At 41.4% G+C, this 25,112-nt stretch overlaps 1 protein-coding gene across 1 annotated transcript in view; it reads right to left on the reverse strand.

Moving 5' to 3' along the window:
• Nucleotides 1-5,283: 5,283 nt before the first annotated feature.
• tecta (tectorin alpha) overlaps nucleotides 5,284-25,112 on the reverse strand; it is a 31,369-nt gene continuing 11,540 nt past the window's right edge. Inside the window, exons 11-24 of the mRNA XM_014330967.2 lie at nucleotides 24,213-24,841; nucleotides 22,963-23,620; nucleotides 21,442-21,641; nucleotides 20,822-21,202; nucleotides 16,380-16,666; nucleotides 15,795-16,075; nucleotides 15,347-15,457; nucleotides 14,947-15,149; nucleotides 13,579-13,742; nucleotides 13,241-13,489; nucleotides 11,883-12,045; nucleotides 11,712-11,796; nucleotides 11,473-11,592; nucleotides 5,284-10,422 (exon numbers count right to left, since the gene is read on the reverse strand). Of these exons, the coding sequence (XP_014186453.1) occupies nucleotides 10,319-10,422; nucleotides 11,473-11,592; nucleotides 11,712-11,796; nucleotides 11,883-12,045; nucleotides 13,241-13,489; nucleotides 13,579-13,742; nucleotides 14,947-15,149; nucleotides 15,347-15,457; nucleotides 15,795-16,075; nucleotides 16,380-16,666; nucleotides 20,822-21,202; nucleotides 21,442-21,641; nucleotides 22,963-23,620; nucleotides 24,213-24,841 (3,635 nt within the window). The 3' untranslated portion in view covers nucleotides 5,284-10,318. The remainder of the gene's footprint in view (nucleotides 10,423-11,472; nucleotides 11,593-11,711; nucleotides 11,797-11,882; nucleotides 12,046-13,240; nucleotides 13,490-13,578; nucleotides 13,743-14,946; nucleotides 15,150-15,346; nucleotides 15,458-15,794; nucleotides 16,076-16,379; nucleotides 16,667-20,821; nucleotides 21,203-21,441; nucleotides 21,642-22,962; nucleotides 23,621-24,212; nucleotides 24,842-25,112) is intronic.

Here is a 25,112-nt window from a genome sequence, read left to right on the forward strand (position 1 = left end):
AATAAGTTACTTTGTTACAATAAGTATTGCATTGTATGTAAGTAAATACAATAAAAGTCATATTGTAACCTTCTGTTGTTTTAAGAGGTGAATATCTTTTATACTAAGTACACAATATATAAGAAGGAGCTTTACATTTTATGGCCACGTGGACAAAGGTAATGTTTGAGCTTGATCACAATTTCTTTCAGCCTATCAGCTCTGATAATTCAGACACAGCTCAAAGAGCAGCTGATCTCTTGTACTGTGTGTTTTAATGAAGGATATTCATCAACAACAGCATAAACGAGGAGGCAGAGATGAAAGTATTTCTGCTTACAGCTTTCTAACAAGATGTTTTCAACATCACACAGCAAGGAATAGTTTGCTGCACTGCTATAGGAAAGAAACAGTCATGTTTTATCTCAATGATTTTGGTTTATAGAAACTATATAAAACAGCTTTGAGTTTGATAAGAGGCTTGTAAACTTTAACAGGTCCATGTTAGCTTCTATGATTTCATCTACTGGCTGCAACGGCAGGACCATTAAAATCCTGGAGCAAAGTCCGGTGGCCTCATAGTCACGTAGCGCAATGCTTAGCTGGTGAATCAGATTTTATACCTATATGTAGCACTGCATGAGGAAAAGGTGAAACCACGCTTTTAGTTCCACAAATGATGTCATTTTGAAAATGACATAATCGAAAATGTGGACAGAAGAGATAGAAGAGAGGTTGAGGGAAGTCAATCATTAGTGTCCTCTGGATTTTATGAGTATTAGCTCCACATTTAATGAGAATCTGACCACTTACAGATTTGTAGCACATAACATTCAAACATGCAGCCCGATCCCCGTCAAACTACCACACTGTGGAAAAAATGAACGTGCACTAAGTAGGTCAGTGAGGCAACGCCTGAAACAATAGCAAAGCAAGCACAGCTAAAAGACAGAGTTCGAGAATTATTTTTAATCAACCCAATAATTAAACTCTCCATACGCACAGGAAGAATGAAGCTTCTTGACATTCCAGCCATGGATAATTGTTACTGCATGTTAAACATGACACACATTTCACTGGGTAAAGCTGCAGGTTTATCAGGGAGAACTGGCTTAGTAGCTTTCGATGAGAGGGTGAATTTAGGATGATAATCTGTGAGAGTTTCAGTAATTGTTCACTGTCTCGTGTGCTGCTGCACTGATGCAGCTGGTATAAAAGAAAAAATAAGAAAAAGGGGTTTTTTTGTAGTTTTTCTGCTGATTAAGCTTGACCTTTTTCCTCTTGTCTAACCTTTTAAACTCTCTGTAGCAGCACACTCAGAGAGAAAATGTTCGCTCACCCAACCCACCGAGTCACAGTGAGTCACCTGGAACAGCATGTGTTGCGTTTCCCATCGTCACAATCTGTATTTTGAAAATGACCACAGACTTCAGGTGAGGATGATGAAAGTGTTGCAGATGTTTGGTCCAAAACCAACCTGTGAACCCGATACAAAGGAATGGGTTTACTTGAGCCCTTACGATAAGTGTTCAGATATTTAAATCAGGACTACATCCTGAGGGTAACATGTAAATAAACATACCTAAAAAATAAAACCAAAGCTGTGAGGTCAACCGGGCTCCAGAACTGAAAATGAAACCAACATTAAAATACCCAGTGACTCCCAACAACCAGTCACCAACTGGTTGGGAATACACAATCATCTACAGCGACCAGTGGTTGCCAAGTTGGTCACCAACTGGTCTAGTGACCAAAAGGAAAACAAATGTGTGAAATCATTTTGATGAGCTTTTAAATGTTTATTTTTGAAGTATCTTAGTTTTTCCTGTGTTGCACTTCGTAGACGGCCCCTTAGGGACTCGTCTCACAGCTGATTACATAGAGACCAGTGCTGTTTGTCCACCTCAGATAAATTTGATGGAAATGTTTATAGGTTGTTGCCTGCAGTTCAATTCATATATTCATATATTTATTTAATATTTAATAATTATTTAAACCTAAACAATCAGACGACCCTGTATAAACAAGCATTTGATGACAGCAGGAAGGAAAAACTTCCTTTTTCACAGGAAGAAACCTCCGGCAGAACCAGGCTCTGGGAGGGACAGCCAGCTTCTACCACCAGTGATGGGAGAGTGACAGGATAAAAAAACATGGTGTGGAAGAGAGCCAGTTGGAACGATGCATCAGACATTTTGATTATTTTTAATAATTCTGGAAGCTTGAATCAGTAAAAAATGTTGAAAATGTCCACAGCTGTGCCGATTTCAGAACTCCAAAATCACAAAAATGGCTCGACTTGCCGTTATTTGTTTACTATCTGTTATTAAATGTTCACTACTTACTTTGAAGCACCGAGACCCTAAATAGTCAAACTGCCGCAGAGATAGCAGCTAATTCATTCAGCATCTAGCTGGTGTCTGCAGTGAGATTAGCTGCACACACTCTTTGAATCAGGTTGTGTGTTGCCAGGTTGCTTCAACAGATGGATGGAAATTGTATTTAGCAAGCGGACTGTTGATTAATAGCAAACCAGATGGTCCCTCTCCTCTTTAGTCCGGAGGGAGTGGTGTTCAAGTTCTCCACAAAGAAAACTTGGACTCGTCTGAGCACAGAACAGTTTTCCACTTCGGCTCAGTCTCTTTTAAGAAGACAGCAGCATTTCTGGATCATCTTCACATGCGACGTTTTCTTTGCACGATAGAGCTTTAACCTCTGTGAATGACACAGTGTTCACAGACGATGATTTCTGGAAGTCTTTCTGAACCCATGAAGTGGTTTTTAATGCAGAACACAAATTTTCTCCAGATTTCTCCAGATGTTCTGAATCTCTTGATAATTTTATAGACTGTAGATGATGAAATACTCGAAGTCTTCACATTTTCACATTGAGGACCATCACTCTGAAGTTGTTTCGCAATTTGTAGAGTTTTCATTTATTTATTTTGCTGATTGGTGATCCTCTGCCCGTCTTCACTTCTGAGAAACTCTGCCTCTTTAAGATCCTCTTTTTATATCCAGTCATGTTACTGATCTGCAGCCAGTTAAAACTGACCAGTTCCTCCAGCTGTTTCTTGTTTTCTCTTTCAGCCTTTTGTGAGACGTTGCTGCCATAAAATTCAAAAAAAGCGAATACTTTCATGACATAGTAAAATGTCTCAGTTTAAACATTTGATATAATTTTTTTTGTATTGTAAAAACAAATATGGGGTTGTAAAGATATATTGTATCCTATAGGTTGCATTGGTAGGTTGAAAGCCTTAATTTCTAATGAGCTACCGTCGTGTGTCTGATTATATGGGCTGGATGTTGTGGTTTAGCAGGATTTATATGAGTTCAAATAATTTGATTTACTTCAAGCCTGTAATAGATGATTAATTATTAACCTGGCTAGTTAATGAAGGAAATGTACATTCTTACTGTGCACAATCTCATCAGCGTTGAAGTGTTCAAGTATCTCAGTTTGAACCATGGTGAATTAATAACAGGGGGAAATTGCACTTGATAAAATTGAGATAAGAACCGAGACTGGGATAAGACCTCTAAATAATAAGCATGCCTGAAAGCTATGTTATGCAACCAGCCAGAGCACATGCATGCCATAAAAATTAATTAACTAAAAAAAAACAAATGCGCGTTTAAGGTCGGCACTGTGAGGGAAACTCACCCTGCCAGCTCTGCCCCAAATAATTATACAAGAAACAATTGCAACAAAATCACACCCTGTTTTAAAGATGGCATTAATCCTCTCGTGCAAACACTTCCACTTTGCTGCTCTACGCCCAGGCGAGGCCTTTGTGCCTGTGGAAATACTCGTGCCTGAACAAACCCAGGGAATCCTTTCTTATAAGCTATGCAATTACATAAAGTTTACACTGAGTCACTCACTTAACTGCTTTCACAAAGAGCAGCAAATAAAGAACAATGAAATACCAGCAGCGTTATGAAATGAGGAACAGATGCACGCTGAAATGCTTTGGCCTGTTGTGGTTGGTGACTGTGGAGGACAGCGTGAGTAGAAATGCAATACTTTTACACCCGCCGATCACTTTCTGAGGTGCAGCTGTTCTTCAGCCTCTTATTTCAAATGTCTTATGGTCACATGGCAACAACTCATGCAGGCATGATCAAGACGAAGTTCAAACTGTGAATCGGGACAAAGGTGATTAGAGTGTCTTTGAACGTGCCGTTGTTGCTGATTGTCTAAATATTTCAGAAACAGCAGATTTACAGTGATTTTTCCACCCAATCATCTTTAGTGTTTCCAGAGCGTTGACAAAAAAAGAGAAAATATCAGGTGAGCAGCCGTTCTCTGGAGCAAGCAATGTAAAATAACCAGACAGGAAGGCAATGGTAATTTAAATAACCACTCATTACATTCAAGATGCAGAAGAGCATCTCTAGATCCAGAAAACATCAAACCTTGAAGCAGATGGGCTGCAGCAGCAGAAGACCACACTAGCCAACACTTCTGACAGCTAAGAAGCTATACTGGTCACAGATTAATTCAAAATGTGTTACTCAGTTAGATTTAGGTACACAAATGAGTCTGTTAGGTTTACACATTAAAACTACCAGGTTCTTGTGCTCATGGCTGGCACTTCTTTCACAGGTCTGTCCCACATTCGTACTGCAGACAGGAAATGCACTGATGAAGAGCTGCTGCAAGAATTACTGAAGAAAAGAAAGGAGGAACCTGACCGCTTAACTCTTTCCACCGTAAAGACAACATTTCACAACCCTCCCAGTACCCTTCATGGCGAGTTTTGACACCTCGGTATACATCAGTAAAGATGTGGGTTGAAGACCAGCAGAATAGTTTTCAGGTTTTTCCAAGGGTAGCTGCATAGGCAGAGACCACGCTCAATAACTTCTAATGCACACCCAGTCTATAAACAGGCCTGCGATATGGCAGAAAGTGCTCTGTTCAGAAAAGAGAAGCAAGGATTAGTTACTGCTCGTTGGCTTTCAATCGGTAAAGAGTTAAATGGACCATTAATTGCATAATAAGTGTTTGCATTTTATTTAGATGGAATGCAAGTCCAGCTGACGGAGCTCTGCACACTGTCGCACTGAAAAGAAAAGGTCGGTTTTGTAACCCACAGTGAGGTAAGGCTCACTGTACAGATAAGAATCTGCTTATCTGCTGAAGTAGCAAATACACTGAACATTCCCGAAGGACAATTCACGGCTCTCTGAACACTACTACCCTCTCCAGTTTTACCCATCCATCCAGTTTTTAAACTCCTAAATGGTTAAGTAGGGTTGCAGGGAGCTGGAGGCCCCTTTTACACCCTGGACAAATCAGAGGGCAGAATATGTGCGTGCCTCTGGTAATTACAAGAAGGCTTTAAGTGCAGAATATATTTAGTGACAATAGGTAACAATTTTATCTGGAAGTGTGATTCACGAGCACATGTTCACACCCAGAAATACACACTCCTACAAACTTACATAACCATGGACACAGAATAGACTTTGTATGGGAGGGAAACTAGGCCTCGTGCTTCAACTTTGTTTTCACTAGCAACATATAAACAGAGCACCTTTGTATGACATTTACATAATCAGTGCCCCGACTGACCTGCGTGTGGCAGAGCAGGTCAGCTTAACCTTTTATCTCAGGCATTTCCCAGCTTCCCTTCTGCTTCAACTAAAAGCAAAATTGAAATCAGCAAGTTTACCAAATTATTCTTGCGGGAAAATATTTGCTTTGAATATTTGCCAGGTCAAAACACCTCTGTGGGCACTTAAAGGTTGTCGCTAGTAAAGAAAAAGAGGATCGTCTAGAGTCCTAAATCAGCTGTTAACTGCAGTTTCCATCTCTTTTCAGTGTGAAATTGTGTCTCCTTGTGCAAAGCGTTTCCTTAATGTGTACTCTTACATCAAAGCACTTGTGTGTTAACAAGTGCGGGGTGAGTGTGAAGCATTTGGCAGCTCCTCACGTGTTGCTGGCAGTGCTTCACTTTCCTCTCAGCTCAGTTGGTACTTGGACTTTATGAGGAACTGCAACTGCTTCAGTCTTCAGTTAAACCATTTTGTGTTGAAATTCATAACTGAAATGCCAAAAACTGTGTCCTCTGGCTGTACTCTTTAAGCTGCCTTCCTACCAGAGGGGCACAGCGTGCTGCAGGAGCCACTGGACTCACGAGGTGACAGCAGAACTTTGCAGCTGCATGCTAGCTTGTTAGCACACCAAAATCAGAATCAGAATACTTTATTAATCCCTAAGGAAATTATCTGGGTTACCCTTGCTCCAAAACAACCTTAAAGTGGACCTGGTACTCTAATTTTCAGCTGCATGTTATTTTCTTTGGTTCTGCCAGAGTAGTTTTGTCTGATTTGCAGTTCAAAATAATCCCTGTTTATATTACTAAGCTCACAAACAGAAGGTTTGAAGGGGAAGCACAGAGGCAACAATGGAGGGAAGGCAGGTGGTTTAGCCTGTGTCTAATGCCTAAGAGTATTACTTTGTGAATTGGCTATAAATTTCTAAGCCTGTGCTTTTCTTGTGTGCTTAAATAAGTTTCGCCTCACAGGTCACCTGTTCTCAGCATTCAGGTGAAATTTCATTTAAAGGGGTCGATATGAACCAGACCCTACCTGAAACAGGCCCAGTAGCTCATCGCTCTCTTTTTTTGTACTCTTAAGGCAAATTAAACGGATCAGTTGATGGTTTGTTACTGTCTTTTCTGCCCAACTCGTTTGACCGCTGCAGCCTCACCTTCCTCCATCCGCCTACATCCTCATTAACAGTCAGCTGCAGTGAGATGTCACTGACAGTCGGCGGATGACGACAGCGAACAGAAATCCTTCAAAGGAGCGACTCCCTGCACTGTGGAAAGAATTTAAACAGATCCTAACACTGGCAGAGTCATGAGTGAGGACTGGATGACACATCACTTAATTGTAGCTGGAGCTTGTTGCTAGGAGACAGCAGCTTGGAGTGGATGTTTACTCAGCGTCAGGAATAACTTTACAGTGAAACTCAACCAAAAATGTAGCCTTTCAATTTTTTTTCAGGTGACAAGTGATGTTTTAATGCTGTGTTTATGAGTAAGTGTCGCCTCTGACCAGCAAATGAAGAGCTCTGCTTCGTAACCCCGAGCTCTCTCGCAGGGCTGCATGTTCTGCATGAAATAATGCGTGACTCACACTGACTTTGAGAACGTCTTCATTTATTTATAGCAGGGTGGTGCTGCTCTCAAAGAATAAAACACCTCTTTAGTCACTTAGTTTTAAACAACACACACAAAAAAGATACCGATTATTTAAAAAGGTCAGCGATGACACAAACCACCAAACTGACCAGGACTGTACATTTGTACACAAAAGGCAACAACTACTCTGTTTGCTTTTTATTTTGTGTAACTGCACCAAAGTGTCAGCGTTTGGAAGAACTTTGAAGGATCTGTAAGATGTGTGGTTGACATTTATTGATATTTAAACCATTAAAAGCAGCTGACTGTGAGCTGCAGATAAACTATCCGACACCTGCTCCACTCCTCAAACTGAATTCATGCAATGAGTGTTAGAAAGTACACTGAAAAGCACGAGAAGACCGAAACTAATTAGTTCAGAAATGACACGAAAATTGGGTTTTTAATGGCACAGCTAAACTCATCCCCTGTCCCCCTCATCCTGGGTACTAACATAAAAAGGTAAAAAATTACACCAGTAAAGCAACATCATCAAAACCACTCACGCAGGTGAAGTGAAAAATATTGATCAACTAGTTAAAATGCAATTTTTTGATGGGAAACTTTGGGTTTCTTTAAGAAAAAATTAACCGTCAATTGCAGTTTGGTTAAATTTAGGCAACAAAGCAACTTTTTAAGGTTTAGGACAGACTGCGGTTCTAATCCATGGTAGCCCCACTCGAAAGCATACAGACGCCAAAGGAGTCAAAGTCCCATTGCCAGGCACTAGAGGGCGCCCCCTGAGGTGCAGCGAGTCAGATCTGTGCACAACATCAGGCGGGTGGTTTTAATGTTGTGGCTGATTAACATTTTAAACAGATACTTCACACATAAATACTTCACTTCACAATGCATCACCCTTTCACACAGTTTTCTTCTTAGATAACCCCTAACCTCCTTTTCAGCCATAACCTGCTGTAGGTTTTATTGGTTTAGAGCAATAATCCGTACAGTTAGGAAGCAATTATATAAGATAAAGTTTGTTCGCTCGTTTCTGGGTAAAGGTTTGCACTCTGACACAGATCTGCAGATGCTCAGTTGCCAGTTTCTTAATGAAATCCGTACAGTTTTGCCATTTTTTTTAAGAAACAGCATGTTTAAATGTTACATACAGTAACCTCAGCTCTTCTTCCTCTCTTAAGCTTATCATCAAAAAGTCACACCTGAGCCGTAAAGTCCATAAAACAGCATCATACTTTTGGGGAGACTCTCAAAATACTAAATGAAAGTACACAATCACATGAGTAGCAGAGTAGCGCCAACCTCAGGCTGAGTATAAAAGTGAAGCCCAGGGAGTTTAAGCTTAAGCGTCAGGAAGGGGCTACTGTTTCTGGATGGTTTTCAGACCAGGGTATGCTTTAGGTCAGGCCCAACATGGGATCAGCGAGCCCACGAACATAAAGCACTTTGGTTTTTCGGTCAGCTCCACCCTTCAGTCCTCACACCCAGTCTCACCACACCAAGGCGGCAAATCCTCAGTTCAAGGTTTCAAAGACTGGACTTTGCCATGCCCATCTTTTATTTATAGTTTATGGTACTTATAAACAAGCTTCTTTCCCATTTCGATCCAAATGTCATGAATATGTGACCTTGTGACCCCTGAATGACGTCAAGTCAGCACAATAACTATTAACTGCTTGGTTTTAAAATGTAATTTAATTTAAAAAAAATTCAAATTAAAAGTTTCTATTTTACTTTTTTGTTTCATCTGATTATCAGTTTAAAATATAAAAGGTAACTTTAATAAACCTCTCCACTGAGAAAAAGGAAATTTACAGTTATTTAAATGTAATTTATTCATAAATTAATAATAAAATAGTTTGATGTTTACATTTTGATGGCTCTGTAAATCAATTAAATCACAATCATGAGGGTTTCTAGTTGTTGCACCCCACCTACTCATTAAGATCTGATCACAGTTTGGACAGAATGGGATTTATGAATAGCTCACACTAGAGTAAAAACAGTCAAAACTGATGGTTGCCTGATTACTGCTGTGTTTTGTTGCTTTTTTTACTTTTTACTTGCAAGTACTTAGTGCAAACATATAGTTAATTTTCTATTGCAAGGTAGTTGCAAACATTGCCTGGTGGGAGGCAACCTGTCTCCAAGCAACCGATCGCTCTCAGACAGATTGGTAAAAGTTTGCAAACACAGACAAATTGCTAGCACGCTGTAATCAACTAGTTGTATTCTGGTTATAAGCAGCAGCTACGTCACCGTTTATGGAGGAGTGTAGTTAGTGGGAATTTCTGATATAAGTTTGATTTGAATGCGATTTGCAGCAGATTGATTCATAATCACTATATTATCACAAACAGACTGAATGCAGTTGCCAGTTTGAGTGCATTCAATTGAACGATAGCAGACTGACGTCGTCTTATTGTTACACTAAGGTCATTTTAAAGATGGCATCTGACTAAGTGGTCATAGACCCGATCCTGTCTTTGAAGCAACAATTTCAATGGCAAAAAAAAATTCGCAAGTTCATTGCACACAGTCGTGATCTCCAGCCACTGCTTTCCTTAGTGTGACTGTAGAATAATATCAGGTATAAATACAAACAGGTGGGATCACATTTCACATTCCCTGATGATTTACAATTATGCCTCTTTAACTAATCAGTTATATTACTGTTTCTTTTTAATTCTGCCATTGTCTTTCCATAAACATCACTGTGTGATTTTAGCTGTTGTACCTTCAAGTTTGTATGTCTAGGATTGGAAAACTACTTTCTTTGGCACCATCTGGTGGTAGCATGCATAATATGTTAATTTCCTATAAAGAAATTTGTAAAAATATGTTATAATCACATGAAAACATCTACACATAGTGGCTTTAGGTGAGTGATAAACAGTGGGAGTCCTGATAAATGTAAATGAGGGAGCAGATGGGGATGAAGAAAAACACAACAAAGCAGTGAAACTGACTGACTGTCCATGTATCTAGAAAACTGACTTACCTTTTATCAATGAAATGTGGAGACAAAAATTAGTCGGTGTACAGTATATTCTGTCTTGACTTTCTGGCTGAAACACAGCTGATCTACTGGCTAATCAATGATGATACTTTGTGCATATTCAAGTCTTTTTGTGTGTTTGATCTTTGTCATTTATTGCCTTCTCTTAGCTCACAGAGCGTTAGGAGAGGAGAAGAGTGTGAAGGTGAGCCAGGAGCACGGAGATCGCAGCGCTGACGCTCAGCAGAGGAATCGCAGGTGTGATGTTACTGCTTGAGCTCACGGCTGGAAAAAAAGAAGGGAGTATGACAACATTTGTGAAATGTGCATGTGGTGGAAATACTGTCTTAATGCTACTGGTTTTTACAAATTACCAGTTTAGTTTGTGTGCAGCATGCAAAAGCTACAAGAGTTATAAATATATGGAATTCATATGAACAATCAATTAACTAATAATTAAGTTGAACGCCCTAAATTTTATGATTTAATGCACAGAAACTTGCCCACTTTTTTAGTTGCACCATTCAACTGCTCATTAATGCAAATGTCTAATTATTTAATCATACGGCAGGAACTCATTATATTTAGTCATGCAGACATGACTCAAACAACCTGCTGAAGTTTAAACTGAGCATCAGAATGGGGAAGAAAGGTGACTGAAGTGACTGAACGGGGTGTGGTTGTTGGTGCCAGACTGGTCTGATTATTCAGAGACTGCTGATAAACTGGGATTTTCCCACACAAGCAGTTCTAGAGTTTACAGAGAAACAGTCTGAAAAAAATACAATTTCCAGTGAGTGGCATTTCTCTAGCTGGAAAAACCTTGATGATGCCAGAATTCAGAGAAGAAGGGACATATTCTTGGCACCGTTTGCTGCTGACCATGCCGTTCCTTTTTGACCACGGGCACTGTGGTTATAAAGGGACACGGCACGTGAGTTCTCTGTATTCAAAGGGCCTCCACATTCGCCAGATCTCAGTCCAGTAGAGCACATTGTGGTGGAGATTGACATCATGGATAAAAGCAGTTCTGAAGGAATAAGGGGTCCAATCTGGTACTTACAAGGTTTACTTAATAAAGTGTGTAGTGGCTGTATCTACAAGACTTAAACTTTATTAGCTTTGCTTCAATCACTCCAATTGTGTGAAACATGATGGAAACTGTAAACTATTGAGAAACATGCAAAACCTGCCTGGTGACCCTCATGTGTAGTTTCTGTTTTTCTGGGGCTGATATTGCCGCGGTTTAGGTCATGCTATGATTCAATAAGGTGGGAAAAAAACCTTAAAATTAGGTATTTGTAGAATGCATATGTGTGTTTTTGTTGTCCTTACCCCGGCAGCTCTTCCCATCTCTTTGCAGCATCCCAGTCACACAGCTGCAGATGGGCCCAGCGGCCTTACTGGTGCAGATTTGCTCACAGCCTCCATTGTTCTCCTCACACCAGTCAGACTCTGAAAACACATCAGAAGCTAACCTACGACTTTTTGTTTTTCCACAGATTACTTAAACAATAAACTCTAAAGCGTGTATTTTACCCAATAAGCTATTTTCTATCTAAAACTATGCTCACCTCTTCTTCTTATGGGTCCAACAGACAGTATGTGCTCTTTATGGTCACTGTCCTCTGAGTACATTCTTCTCTTATGTGGACAGTTCTGCACACACAGTTCATTGATACATCAACACCCAAACACACAGCAGGACGCTTTCTGATTTTTATTGCTCTTCTTGATTTACTCACCACTTTGCAGGCGTTCGTCTCTGAGTCGCACAGAGAAACGTCACAGTGCAGGTGGACTTCATCGTAATCCCCGATGAACTTGAAGACGGTGACGTGAAAGCGGCAGGTGAGTGATACGCCATTCTCTGCCATGCCAATGGTATTGTCCTTAATGTTTGGGCACCTAGAATAAGCAAGATATTAAATGTGCTGTAGTCAAGAAGGTAGTTGTGGGACTTGGGAGGCAGAACGGTCAACAAAAGATGAGCTTTTAATATGGATAATGTCAACATCCAAACTAAACAAAGTCTTAAAAGGGAGTCCAAACACTGATCACAAATGCAAAGCACAAAAGGCATGACAAAGACCCGAGCATGCGTGTATAACTAAGAAGTACCCACAGGACCAGATAGATGACACAATGAAGACAAAGTAGAGGGCAGGACTATTTATACACATACATGACTAAGGAGGTAACTCTTGAGTGTTCCTTGGAAACAGGTGAAAAGTCATACAGGAAAGATGCAAAACTAAAGCAGGAAAGGAACAACAACCATAACTGACGCAGGGAGGGTTCAGAGGACATGCTAAACCTGGATGAACTAATTCAAGGGGAACACAGAAAGACAAAGTTATTAATACAAAAAAGAGGGGAAGGAAGTAAAAGTAATGCAGGGCATAAACAGACACTCAGGCTTCAAAATGAAGCAGGACGTGAACAAAAGACAAATACTAATCACCGAGTTTAGAAGACTCGGACAGAAGGACTATGGACTAGAATTACTATATAGTAAAAGTAGGGATCAAAGACTTTACAATCGTATAATAATAATTATAATAATATCACTAGAAACAACACTTACTACTACAATAATAAAACAGTAATAGATTAAACAGGAACCCAAAAGTTACAACAATAAAGAAGGAATCGAAAAATAATGCAAAACCTTTGGGCCGTGACATCCATAGTGCTTTATTCTAAACACCTCAAGCACGTTATCTACCTCACGTAAATTTAGAAAAAACAATTTAACTAACATGCCGTGGCGTGGCCTGTTGAGGAAGTACCCAGAGACACTGCCGGCACAGTGAGGGCGTGCAAAGGGCATGCACAGTGACTGTATCTATTACTTCATTTTCTTTTTCTCAAAATGTGTGGATCAGACTATAAAGGTCATCTTAAAGCAGCAGACTGTAGTGAACCCATAGGCTTCATAAAGAGCTACATACTTTACCCCAATCACACCTCAACTTCATCTTGGATTACATTAAGAGAAAAAGAAGGCCAAAAAAAATGGTTGAGTTTAAAACATAAAATAAAATCTTTTTTTCCCACCTCTCTTTTGAGCATTTTTGGTCCAGGACTAAATAAACCTCACCCTCTCTCAATGATGATGTAGCGGAGTCGATCACTGCTGTAGCGCGACGGTGTGGCCCAGCACATATTCACTATAAGGATGAGCTGGTTTTCATCCGCTCCTTCCACAAAGACGCCTACGTACAGGATGTCTCGAGTGCTGAGCACCACCTCCCCCTCTCTGTATGGATGGCGGTACGAGGAGTTTTTATACAGAGCCATCTTGGTAATGAAGTTTCCTTCCTGGGTCGGTAGGGTGAGGTTAATGACGCTGGAGAAAAAAGGAAAAAGAAATGACTATCCAAGCATTGAGCCGTTGTGTCGCACTTGTTGGTGCATATTTGTGTTCTGCTGCCTGACCTGAGCATGGGTTTGAGGACAGTCTCCAGTGAGATCTTCAGGTCCAGCTCATAGGCGCAGGAAAACTCCACGTTGATGGTCTTGTCTCTGGTGATGATGTTCCCAGTGTTGTTCACACTTTCTATCCACACAGTGTTTTTATACATGATGTGTGTGCCGTTGGACTGTAAGAGAAATAAAGCGTAGGTGACTCATAATTTCAAATTTCTACATTAAAGGAACAAATTATCCTAGCTGCTGCTTTTGATTTCACCCATACAAAAAAAATGTAAAACACCGTACAGACAGAAGACATCATAAAAACTAATCATTTAGTAATAACAATAATAATAATAATGAAATTATTAAATAATAATTTATTCACCAAAAACATTAGCCAGAATTAGCCAGAATTATGAGGATTTAAGAGCCAGGAGCTGCTAACGCACGTCTATAAAAGCAGAAAATTTGACATCAGCAATAAATATAAAGAAGCAACATCAATCTGAGGAAGTTATAAGACTCTGTTGATCACTTTAAAGTGAAAAAGATTATTCACATGAGGAACACATTCATGAGTTGCCAATCTTCCCACAAGTGGATATCAAATTTGGAGTGCATAAGATCTTTTACACTGATGAGCAGGGGTAGACAATCGAAGGGGCGGGTCTACCAAACAATTTTCAGCCAGTAGGAAGGGGGTAGGTTGTCTGTGCCAGTGCCACCTAGCCAGCCAGCTAGCAGTGACAAAATTATTCATTGGCACGTGTTGTGGCAGTTTCAGTTAAAATGCTACAAGTGTCGCTTCCAAGATAGTGTAGACCAGGGGTCTCAAACTCCAGTCCTCGAGGGCCAGTGTCCCGAAACTTTTCCATGTGACCCTGGTACAACACACCTGAATACAATTAGTAGGTCATTAGCAAGAATATAGAACTTAACTGCATGCTGAAATGTCAACCCCTAACCCTAATCAACTAAATTTAAGTACTGTATTTTTCTGACCATAAGGCGCACCGGATTATAAGGCGCACTGTCGATTTTTGAGAAAATGAAAGGATTTTAAGTGCGCCTTATAGTCCGGAAAATACAGTAAATGTAAGTGTTTGGAAAATTTTACTTCTAAAAGTACTTTTATTGCACCATGTTCATTCACTCATGAGCTGCTGTAACATGAATCAAATGGCTGAATTGCCACCTCAGCATGCAGTCAAGTTCTATAGTGTCTTGGAACATGGAAAAGTTTCAGGACACCGGCCCTCGAGGACTGGAGTTTGAGACCCCTGGTAGATCGTGTTGACGACTACATTGTAGTGTCTAAAAGGATCCAAACTGAGATGCGGGGAGTTTTATCACATTTCGAAAGTGATGACGAACACAATGCAAACTGACCTGTACAATGGAACCGCAGTGTCCCTTAGTGTTGTTAATGTGGAAGGAGATGAAGTCCTCTCCCTCAATGCCAGCGCAGTGCTCGTCGTTGATCCGGACATCTTCCCGTTCAAAGCCCAGCTGGAAGAGCTTACACTTGGAGATGGAAACCTCCATCTGAGCATGCTTACAGGTCACCTCCGCTTGGATGATGTCATCCTCGCCTAACAAACATCGACATGAAATACATGTTTTTGCATGTTGCAAAAACATGTATTTCACATTAGCCATGTATTTCACCATAGCCATGATTAAATAAAAAAGTATTTTTTAATAGCTTTTAAAATGTTTGGCTAATCAAGTAACACGGAGAGTGTCAGATATTTAAAACTGAGTGATTGCAGCTGGATGAAGCACTCACCTTCAGAGTTGGTGGGTAACTCCGGACAGCCACACAGATCGCCTCCATTCTCCAGCTCACAGGTGAAGTTTGTGCAGATCTCTCCTGCACAGGGGTCATAGATCCATTCTGCTAAAGACAGGTCCACACACAATGTTAACTGTCACACAGATGAAGGCACAAAGTTTTTAAGAACATGCACGTATCTAATACTGACGAAGCAGTCAAACAAATTTACATTTCACGTCTCATCGTAGTAACACAGTGGTCTTGATGGAAAGCAATCTGGAAATCTTAGCAAACTAAGCTCATAATGTGTGAATCAATAATTTAATGAGACCCAATACTTTCACTTTTAGTACATCTGGTAAATTCAGCATTAGTGCTGGTTTATATTTGTGTAAAGTGCAAAGTTGTGTTTATTTCCGCAGTGGGCATTGAGTCTGAGAGAAGTTCACAGTGCCCTTACAGCAGTTCTCTTGGGTGATCCACTTGGTCGTGAGGGTGCCCATGGACCGGCAGGCTTCTGCATAGGCGGCTAGTGATCCACAGACCTGAGCCTTGCGATGATTGTAGCAGCCATCCAGGTAGCAGGACTGGTAGAAAGGACGGGGATCCAGCAGGCCGTGGCATGGCTGGAAGAAGCCTTTGAGCTGGGTGAGCTTCTGACAGGCATCTTCACTCTGCAGAGCCAGGATGGCCGAGTTGTCGCAGGACTGAGCCAAAGCCACGTACTGGGTCTCATCACAACTAGAGGAGAAAGACCAAAATCCAACTGTCAAAGGTATTAGGACGCGAGCAAAGAAGGAGCAAAGGCCCTGTTAGAATTGCTCCGTTTGCTATTATCTGTATAAATGATTTGCACAAGTGATATGTTTTAGCAACAGCCAGTTAATATCCAGGGTTTAAGACATGCACATGCTTGCAGACGCATGGCTTATGGATTAAGTAACCTTAACTTTTCCTTTTATATTCTGGGGATAACAGCCAAAGGTTTTTACAAGAACTGGTTATATGGACCGTAAATTCCTCCCCATCTGTGAGCCTCATCTACCTGTTCTGCATGCCGTTGGTCTTCCAGCTCTGTGCCAGCTCCAGGGCGCTGACAGCCGGCTTGCCCCTTGAGGTGATGTAGTCATCATTGGGGTCCCCATTGAAATTCCCACAAAGGCCGCACACCTTGTTCTGGAGCCGCTGGCCCATTGTGATGCTCAGGGTGTTAAAGTGGTTGTAGCGAACCTGGATGTCCTGGGGTGTGTCGATGACAATGAAACCCTCAGATGTGGACAGGCGTGTCATCAGCCCTGTTACAAATGGTACGGATACTGGTGTGCCATTAACCTGTGAGGACAGGAGAGGCAGACACATGTAGATTTTTGACTCGGGACACAAGAAATTTTTATTTAAGTAACCAGCATTAAGGCTACGGAGGGCCTCGAGTGCTAAAATGCATTAAATAAATACATCATTAAATAATTAATTAAATGTGTTAATCAATTTAAATTGGAATTAACTAATTAACAAAATACATACATTTAATTCATTTCATTTAAACTTTTTAAAAAATGATTTAATTCCTATTGTATATATTTAATGACACATTTAATTGTTTCACTATTTAATACATTTGTTATCAATTTTAGTGAATAATTTCATGGTTCCAGTGCAGTATGGAAGGCATCCATACAGATGATTAGAGCAGCTCTCTATATGTTATAATGGGAACAACAGGAGGAACTCAGTAAAACAGGTGCAGATAGCAGCAAATACACTGGTCCATTCTGGTGTTAGTTGCCACTGTATCAGCGGTGTGGCCACACTGGGTGGCAATGAGTGGTGTTTTACTTGGTGAACAGTGGCTTCCCGGGCAGCGTCTTTCACATTTGCTAGGTTCTACTAGCTTAATGTGGCCTCAGAGCCCACATTAGCTTCAGCTGTTCTGCTGCTGGCTGACCAGGAAGTTGTTCCTTGTGACAGTACTGGTACAAGTCATCTGCATTGTTTACTCCCACTGGCAGACAGGGGGAAATGAATCAGAACAGAAGTTACAAAGGTAACTATGATTCTCTGAATTCCAGGATGTCAGACCTGCTGGCGGCTAAAAACGTCTCAGTGTGAGAAGATTCCCAGAGACCAGATGTGAGCTACCACGTAGTATTTATAGTACACACGCTTCAGTAGCGTACACATCATGCACGCGATTTTATTTCCGGACCTGCGCAGATCATGAGGAGACCCATCTACGTAGTTTCCTGCCATTGGCAGTTATCTGTGAATTCACAGAACTATAGTTATATTTGTAACTTCCATTAGCAAAGGTGCCACTAGAGTGTGTCAGGCCACCCTCATGGAACAAGTGCCAGAAACATGCTGGAGGTCATTTTGTTAGATACTTCCACTGTCACGCTCCTCATTGCACAACGGAGCAAATGCCAGCCCTGCTTCTGGGTGGATGTACACCTGTGGCCTTGTTTAACTTGTGTAACAACCCATCTCCTGGTATCTCCTCCACACCCTCGAGATCATGTTTGGAGACACAACAACAACCTTCTTGCAGCGGCGCACAACCTAAATGCAAAACACGTGTTATCTCATGCTACCAGCAGGGAAAAAGGACACCAGCTAAAAGCAAAACTAGAGAAAAGATCAGGAAGGATAAGCAGAAAGCTGTGGTCTGTGACCAACGCCTGTGAAACCATTTCCTTTCTCGGGGTTGTCTTCTTGTTGCCTCTCTGGTACATATTTTTATCAATTTATTTTGAAAGGACAGAAATAAAGGGACAACTCTTCCATTTGATACAAAGTGGGTTGGAAGATTAAAGCAAAGCAGTCACCCATGTTTGTGGTCACTTAGACTACAAAAAGTTCAAACTCCTTGTTATTTCTGAACTAGCTCATCTAAAATGTGATAGTAAAGACTGAAATATTTCTGTTTATACAGTTAAAAATTCAACATATTGAAGGATTGTTGAACTACAGAGCACCTCAAACTAAACCATTTTAAATCCAGGAGGCACTCCTACTTAGATGTCCTTTTTCTGCTTACATTTGGGGATTTAGGAGGGGTAATGCTGGGTAAAATGTATTGTCAGCACTAACTGATATCCATTATGTCCTAAAGACAGCATCTCTAAGAAGCCAAATGCAAGTAATGCATTTTTTGATAATTTCTAAATCATGTATATAATATTAGCTTTACAACTAACAGCTCATGTTAAGCATGTTTTGTTTTGTTTTTTTAAGTATGGGGCTTGCAAACCTTAAGATAGAATATCTGAGTAAGAAGTTAAAAGTTACAGCCCAGGTAGTTTAAGAAAACTTTCCTGTAGTTTAGGGCGGCATGTGTGAAAAGGAGTATATAATAGCATGAGTAGCGGTAACACCATGTGGCAGCATTTTAAAAAACTCTGCAAGACAATCAAAGATGTACATTCCCCATGTTTTTGTAGTTATATTAACATAAATACATTGCCATGTTACTGACATTGAAGCTTAAACATGATCACCTATGAGTGGGAAACAAAATTGGGCTGTCATTGGTATAAGCTGATTTCATTCTTATACAAAGATTGGCTGTTAGGATAAAACAAAAAAGAACAGAGACAGTCCGAAGCAAAGATTGTGACAATCTGAGCCTCTTCAGGGCATTAGAACTAACGCCAACATGCTTCTTAAGGCAGTCGATAAAATTAATGAATGTTAATGATGGCGCACTCAGATCAGGCAGGATTAAGACTCAGTGGGAGCTGCAGTTTAAAGCAATCAGTCATTAGCTACCTCTGTGACTGCACTTACAGCTGACTGACATGGCCTAAGTCCAGAGCTGGAGGAGATATAATAGGCTATTAGTGCCAAGGTAATTGGTAAATTGGGCTGCAGGAACTTTTTCAAGTATTTGGGAAAGAAAGAGAGACTTGAATCCGATCTGTTTGTTGAGGTTGATTAAAGTGTCTTTGACCGCAGCCATATGGCCAGCACACAGTAACTCGATCACATAAACAAAAAGGAGAAATCTCCTGATGGAGGCAATTTTTCTATTAAAGCAGGATTAAAAGAGGAAGAAACTGTGGTGAAAATGAAAAGCAAAAAAAATAACCTCGGTATATAGAGTGTCCATTTCATAGTGTGATGGTTTTAGTCACTTTATGGTCTCTAATGGTAAATGGACTGGTTCTTATATAGCGCTTTTCTACTCTGAGCACTTAAAGTGCTTTATACAACTAATTCATTCACCCAATCACACAAGAACTGCCTATGTAACATTCATACACAACATGGGGTTAGTATCTTGCCCAAGGATATTTGGCATGCTAGAGGAAAGCCAGGAATCGAACCACCAACCTTGACCTGCTCTACCGCCTGAGCTACAGCCACCCCATAATGTGGCCAAGTTGTTGGCTGCATATTTCTGTGTAAAGTTAATAACCTGTTACGACTATCTTTGACTATGTTTCAACATGTACAATTATCCCATAATCATATTTTTCTTTTTTTGGTCACAGTGTCGTCTTGGTAACGAAGGTAATCTAGGCGTGGTGATTTGGTCGGCACCAAAGGTGCACAGAAAGGGTGGGAGAGTTTGCTCTCTAAATGTGACCACAGAAAAGACAAAAACAAAACATAAATAACATTTAACATTTAACTGGTTGAAACACCAGTTTGAATAAAGTGGCCTCCCATGATTTTATATATTTAATGTTATATAATGATTCAGAAACACAGGTAATGGCCGATAATGCTTTAAAGATTAAAATCAATGTCTCAGATCACGACACTGATGAAAAAAAGAAAAGATACAGAAATTAATGTCAAATATGGAAAAAAGTGAAACAAACTTGTGCAATAGCAACAGTTAGTGCAAAGTGGCTCCACCGTGTAGTGATTTACTCGTTCAGTTAACAAGTGAACGATCCCCAGTTCGATCCTGGAGAGATAAACAAATCCCCTTTGGATCTGTGACGACTGCTTATGAATAAGTAACTGAAAGTAGCTTTCTTACGGCAAAGTTGCAAAAATTGGTTATTTTTTCCTCAGAACCTGGCTGCCTAGCAACAACCAACAACCCAGGACACTAAGCTACAGAGGAAGTTTACTAAAAACTAAAGTAAATGATTTTCTTCTTCTTTTTGGCTACTTCCTTTAAGGAGTCGGCACAGCTGATCATCTCACCCTAACCCTTGCATCCACCACTGTCACACCAACATGCATGTCCTCCTTCACTGCATCCACAAATCTTCTCTTCCCTCTTTTTCTCCTACCTGGCATATTTCACATCCTTTGCAGAATATATCCATTATACTCATTTCCAATACAACTTATCTTCAGTATTGTTTCACTCAAACAACTTGCGACATTTAAGAAGAGAAACCATAAGAAACATGATTCAAGTAATCCTGGGATAAACGTGCACGTGTCAAAGTCACAGAGTTAGACAGCTACACAGTGTGTGGCCTCTCTTTATACTTATCTTCTGCTTTACTTCACCTAGCCTCTTACCTTGACAGTGCTGCCAGAGATGAGTATATTCTCCTCATTTATATACAGGTAGACATGCGAGATGGTGGTGAGGTTGGGCGTGCTCCATTTATCAAAGTTGGCAATGAGCTGGAAAGAGAGGTCGGGCAGCTTGTGACAGTTTGTGGACAGGACAAAGGAGCACGAGGCCGGCAGTCGCAGCGATGCCCCGTCGAATGTCCTGAACACTCCGCCGCCTGATGCCACGCAGTGCTGGGAGCGGCGGGCAAAGCAGCCCCGAACCCCGTACCGGAGGGTGCACTCCTCCTCTGCCTTGCATCGCCTTGGATTGCACTGGATCAGGTTTCGTCCGATGCACTGGCAGCGTTTGGTGCAGTCGGCGTTCCAAAAAAGCTGCTTGGGCTAAAATAAAGAAAAACTCTTAAGATTTTATATTTGCAAATAGTGTTTTAACCAAGGTTACATGCAACTTCCAACTTATTTTGGACTTTAAGAGCTTAATGGTTGCACTTACTGATAGATCCAGAAAGGTCTAGTTTAATGTTTTCTATATACTTTCTATATTTCTACTGCACAAAATAACCCAGATATTTAAACATTTATAATATATTCATGCACATAGAGCTTGGTGGGAGACTGACCTCATAGTATGTGCCATCGGTATAGCAGCCACAGTTCTGAGAAAGGATGCAGCTCTTGCCGTTGAGCACGTAGCCCTGGTCGCACTGGCAGCCCTCCACGCAGTCCTGGCTGCAGTCCCTCTGGCCGCGGGCTGGTGCACACTGGGGCGGGCAAACTGACATGCAACTGGAGTAATGGCTGTTAGGTGGACAGCTCTGGACTGGGAGCAGGCAGGTTGGCAAAGATATTAGCTAACAGTGACACTAACTCCACTCTAAAAATGTTTGTGGTGTTAATAAATCTTTAGTGTTTAGGGGTAAGAAACAGCTGGCCATGTCAAGAGCTCATGCAGATGTGCAGCAGCTGTTTGGCCCTTTGGGTGAAATATATTTTATCTTTATTATTATATTATTTATTATTTCGGAGTGTAAGAAGATTGAGGTGGACTTCAAACCTGGTTATCCCTGCTTAGAGAAAACATCCAAAATAAGAACCTATTCCATATAAATACAGTTTTAAATGCACTAATTATCATGATGTAGCTCATTTCCTTATAGAATAAATATACAAACACAACTTAAAAATTACAATTTGTGGTTTTAATGATTTTATCTTAAACCTGCATAAGGCGGGTGGGATAAAACCAGGTTTATTTTGCAACCTATTTTGCATTTTCTGGTAATTCTTATCTCTCTGATATTTTTCAGATGAGCTACTTTCTTTGATTAAAACAGCCATTAATGATGACACGCTGTCGCTTCTTCACAACACACAGTCTATTTTTCCTAGAGGCAGTTGCTTCAGCTACCAGGCTTCTGGAACCAGCTCCAAGTCTGGATTCATGGAGCAGAAACTCTCTTTAAACTTAACTTAATAGTTAGGATTGGATCATTCCTTACTTCCTCTGCAATTAATCTCTGCAGGCAAGAAAAAAAGGTTTTGGTGCTACAAGTTTTCTGGTGTCCTTTTGCAAGCTTCCCTTGCATGCAGATAAACAATCTATGTGGGGAGCAAAACAGGGATGGTACATGCTGAAATGCATCAGATAACCATTATCTGCTGAGGAAGTTTTACCTTTTTTATTTGGATTTTATCTGGTGGTTATACCAGCCAAGTCAGGATATTAGCCTGTGGGTTCTCAGACTCAGGCTGGCTGGAGGAACTCCCATGATGCACTTCACCTCTACTTCCCAGCTTACAGCCATCACACATTCATATGCTATTATTACTTTTTTTTCTCTCTTCATTCTCTCCTCATTAGAACCTGCCTCTCTCTCTGAGTTTGGTTCTGCTGGAGATTTCTTCCTGTTAGACGTAATTTTTTTATCCCCACTGTCTCCAAATGCTGCTCATAGGGCACTGGTTTCTAGCTACGTCTGTGTAAATATTATTCATTTAAACTGGCCTTAATTTTAATTATAGATTCTCTCCAGTAATGGTGCACACAAACCTGAAACTTAAAAAGGTGCCTGTGACTTTAAGAAGGAGAATACATCTTGTGATAACACAATGGGAAAAACTCTACAAAAACATCTCCTCACCACACGGTGTGTCGCTCCTCCAGTCGGTGACATGCACCCCCTGGGTCTGACAGGTGCTGGCATAGATCTGCAGCCAGTTACAGATTGTATCCTGAGCTCCCTGATCCAAGCAGGTGTCCTGGAGGCAGCTTTGATAAAAGAACGCTGGCGCCACCTTGCTGTGACACCGTGCAAACACGCCTGACCGATCAACAAGTAACCCACACAGCCTCACTGCCTCGGGCTCCACAAACACATAGAGCCCGTCACCGATGTGGAAACGTATGCCAGTGCTGACTCCATTTGCTTCATCGTCGCTCCCAGCGTTCATGTTGGCATCAGCCACCATGAGAGGGGTGTCATTTTGGGAGCTTTTCTCTCCGAGGCCACAGCGCGGGCAGGAGTCACCGCAGCCCACCTGGCAGAAGGTGTCCCTCTCCGCCCAGGCCATGCCCCAGTCGGTAGTGGAAAGGGTGGGTGGGGACAGAGGCACGCCCTGGCAAAGGCCACAGGTGGAGTTGTAGAGGTCGCGGGGTAAAGTCAAGAGCAGGAGAGTGTTCCAGTCAAAGGCCACCTTCAGGCCAAAGTCTGTCTCCAAAATGAGGTGCATGCCAAAGGTGAAGATATTGACCTTTCCTGGGCCCAGCTTCAGGGGAAGGTACAGTCGCTCCTTATTCACCTGAGTGAAGAGAGAAATCATGTAAAACTGGTTAAAGATTTAATATAAAATCCCAACTAACATAAAATCATTCCTACAGGAGCAACTTCTAGAAACAGAAGTTCAAGTCTCTAATCTGACTGACTTGTATATTTTCCAAGTATGTGGGGAAGCCCAGGTGGTGAACAGCTACTATTAAGACTGACTGAAAGAGTGTCTGTGAATTCCTCTCAGTATAATTGTCAGAGCGAGAGCGAAACGGAGAAAATTAAAGAAAGAAGGGTGTGTGAGCGAGTGTGTGGGTGGATGTGTCATTTATGTTGCTCCTCAGATCTTTTAGTCGCTTTGTGAACCTGGTCCAAATGTCGCTCAGGGTCGAGGTTTCGTCTGAGCCAAATCCAGGCCGATAAAAGATGCCCATTGAAATTAGATCCACCTTAAGCCAATCAAAGAGGAATTCACCCTCTGCCTGGTTATTCTATCGGCTTGATTAGAAATAACATGTCCTCACAAATGCAATAACTTCGACCTTCACAGGGCATGCAAAGAAAATAAAATCTGTTGAAGATTACCTCATTGCACAGACATTCTCATATATCAACCTAATGCTTACCGTGACAGTGTTTCTGTAGCTTCGAGATGCTTCAATTTCATACTCGTAAACTTCCAGCACAAAACCCCTCACCCAAATTGCTTGGCTCGTGTCTCTGTCCTCGTTACGAACCGCCAGTTTAAATGGAGGAAAAGTTCTGGTGATGGGTACGTGCGCCGTGTTCCCCCTCCCACATCTGGTGGTGACCATCCTGAGAGTGCAAGAGCTCTGCAGCTCGAACGGCACTCCGCCAAATGGCAAAAAATGTCCATAGCCAGCTGCCACACACAGGGCCTCAGAGCGCGGCTGGCAGAAATACAGGCCGTCATTCTCCTGGCAGTACTCCTCAGGGTGACACGGTGCGAGCTGACAGTATACAGTGTTGTCAGAGCCATTGCAGTAGCAGCGCTCCTGGCACTCCCAGTCTGTCCAGAAAGTCTGGTTGGTGGCCAGCTGACGCCTGTGGTAGATGCAGCCACAATCTCTGCGCGCCACGCACAGGCCATCCCGCAGCACGAAGCCGTCTTCGCACTGACACCCCTCCTGACAAGGCAGGGGGCACGGCTCTTCGGGGTCGTCCAAGTTGGCACAGGTCAAAGGGCAGGCGCTGGTGCACTCATCAAAGTGACTGTTCTCTGGACAGGGAAGAGCTGAAGAAGAGTGAAGGTCAGGGAGAGCAAGACTTAAGCCAATGTTCAGTCAAATATCTTACATGTGTTTTTATGTTATCCTCTGTATGTGTAGTACAAAATACACTGTGTATCACAGTCACAATACAAAATCACTGTAACTGGTTCCAGTTTTACTTTCCTTCTGACAAGATAAAACAACGGCTCCAAACAAGTGAGATGATAGAAAGAATCTAGAGACCATTGCTACAGAGGAAATTAAATAGTTAAATATTAGGTTAAGTTATTGTTG

This window comes from Haplochromis burtoni, unplaced genomic scaffold (genome assembly GCF_018398535.1).
Source record: "Haplochromis burtoni strain Fernald_Lab_line unplaced genomic scaffold, NCSU_Asbu1 Contig_17, whole genome shotgun sequence".
Taxonomy (NCBI): domain Eukaryota; kingdom Metazoa; phylum Chordata; class Actinopteri; order Cichliformes; family Cichlidae; genus Haplochromis; species Haplochromis burtoni.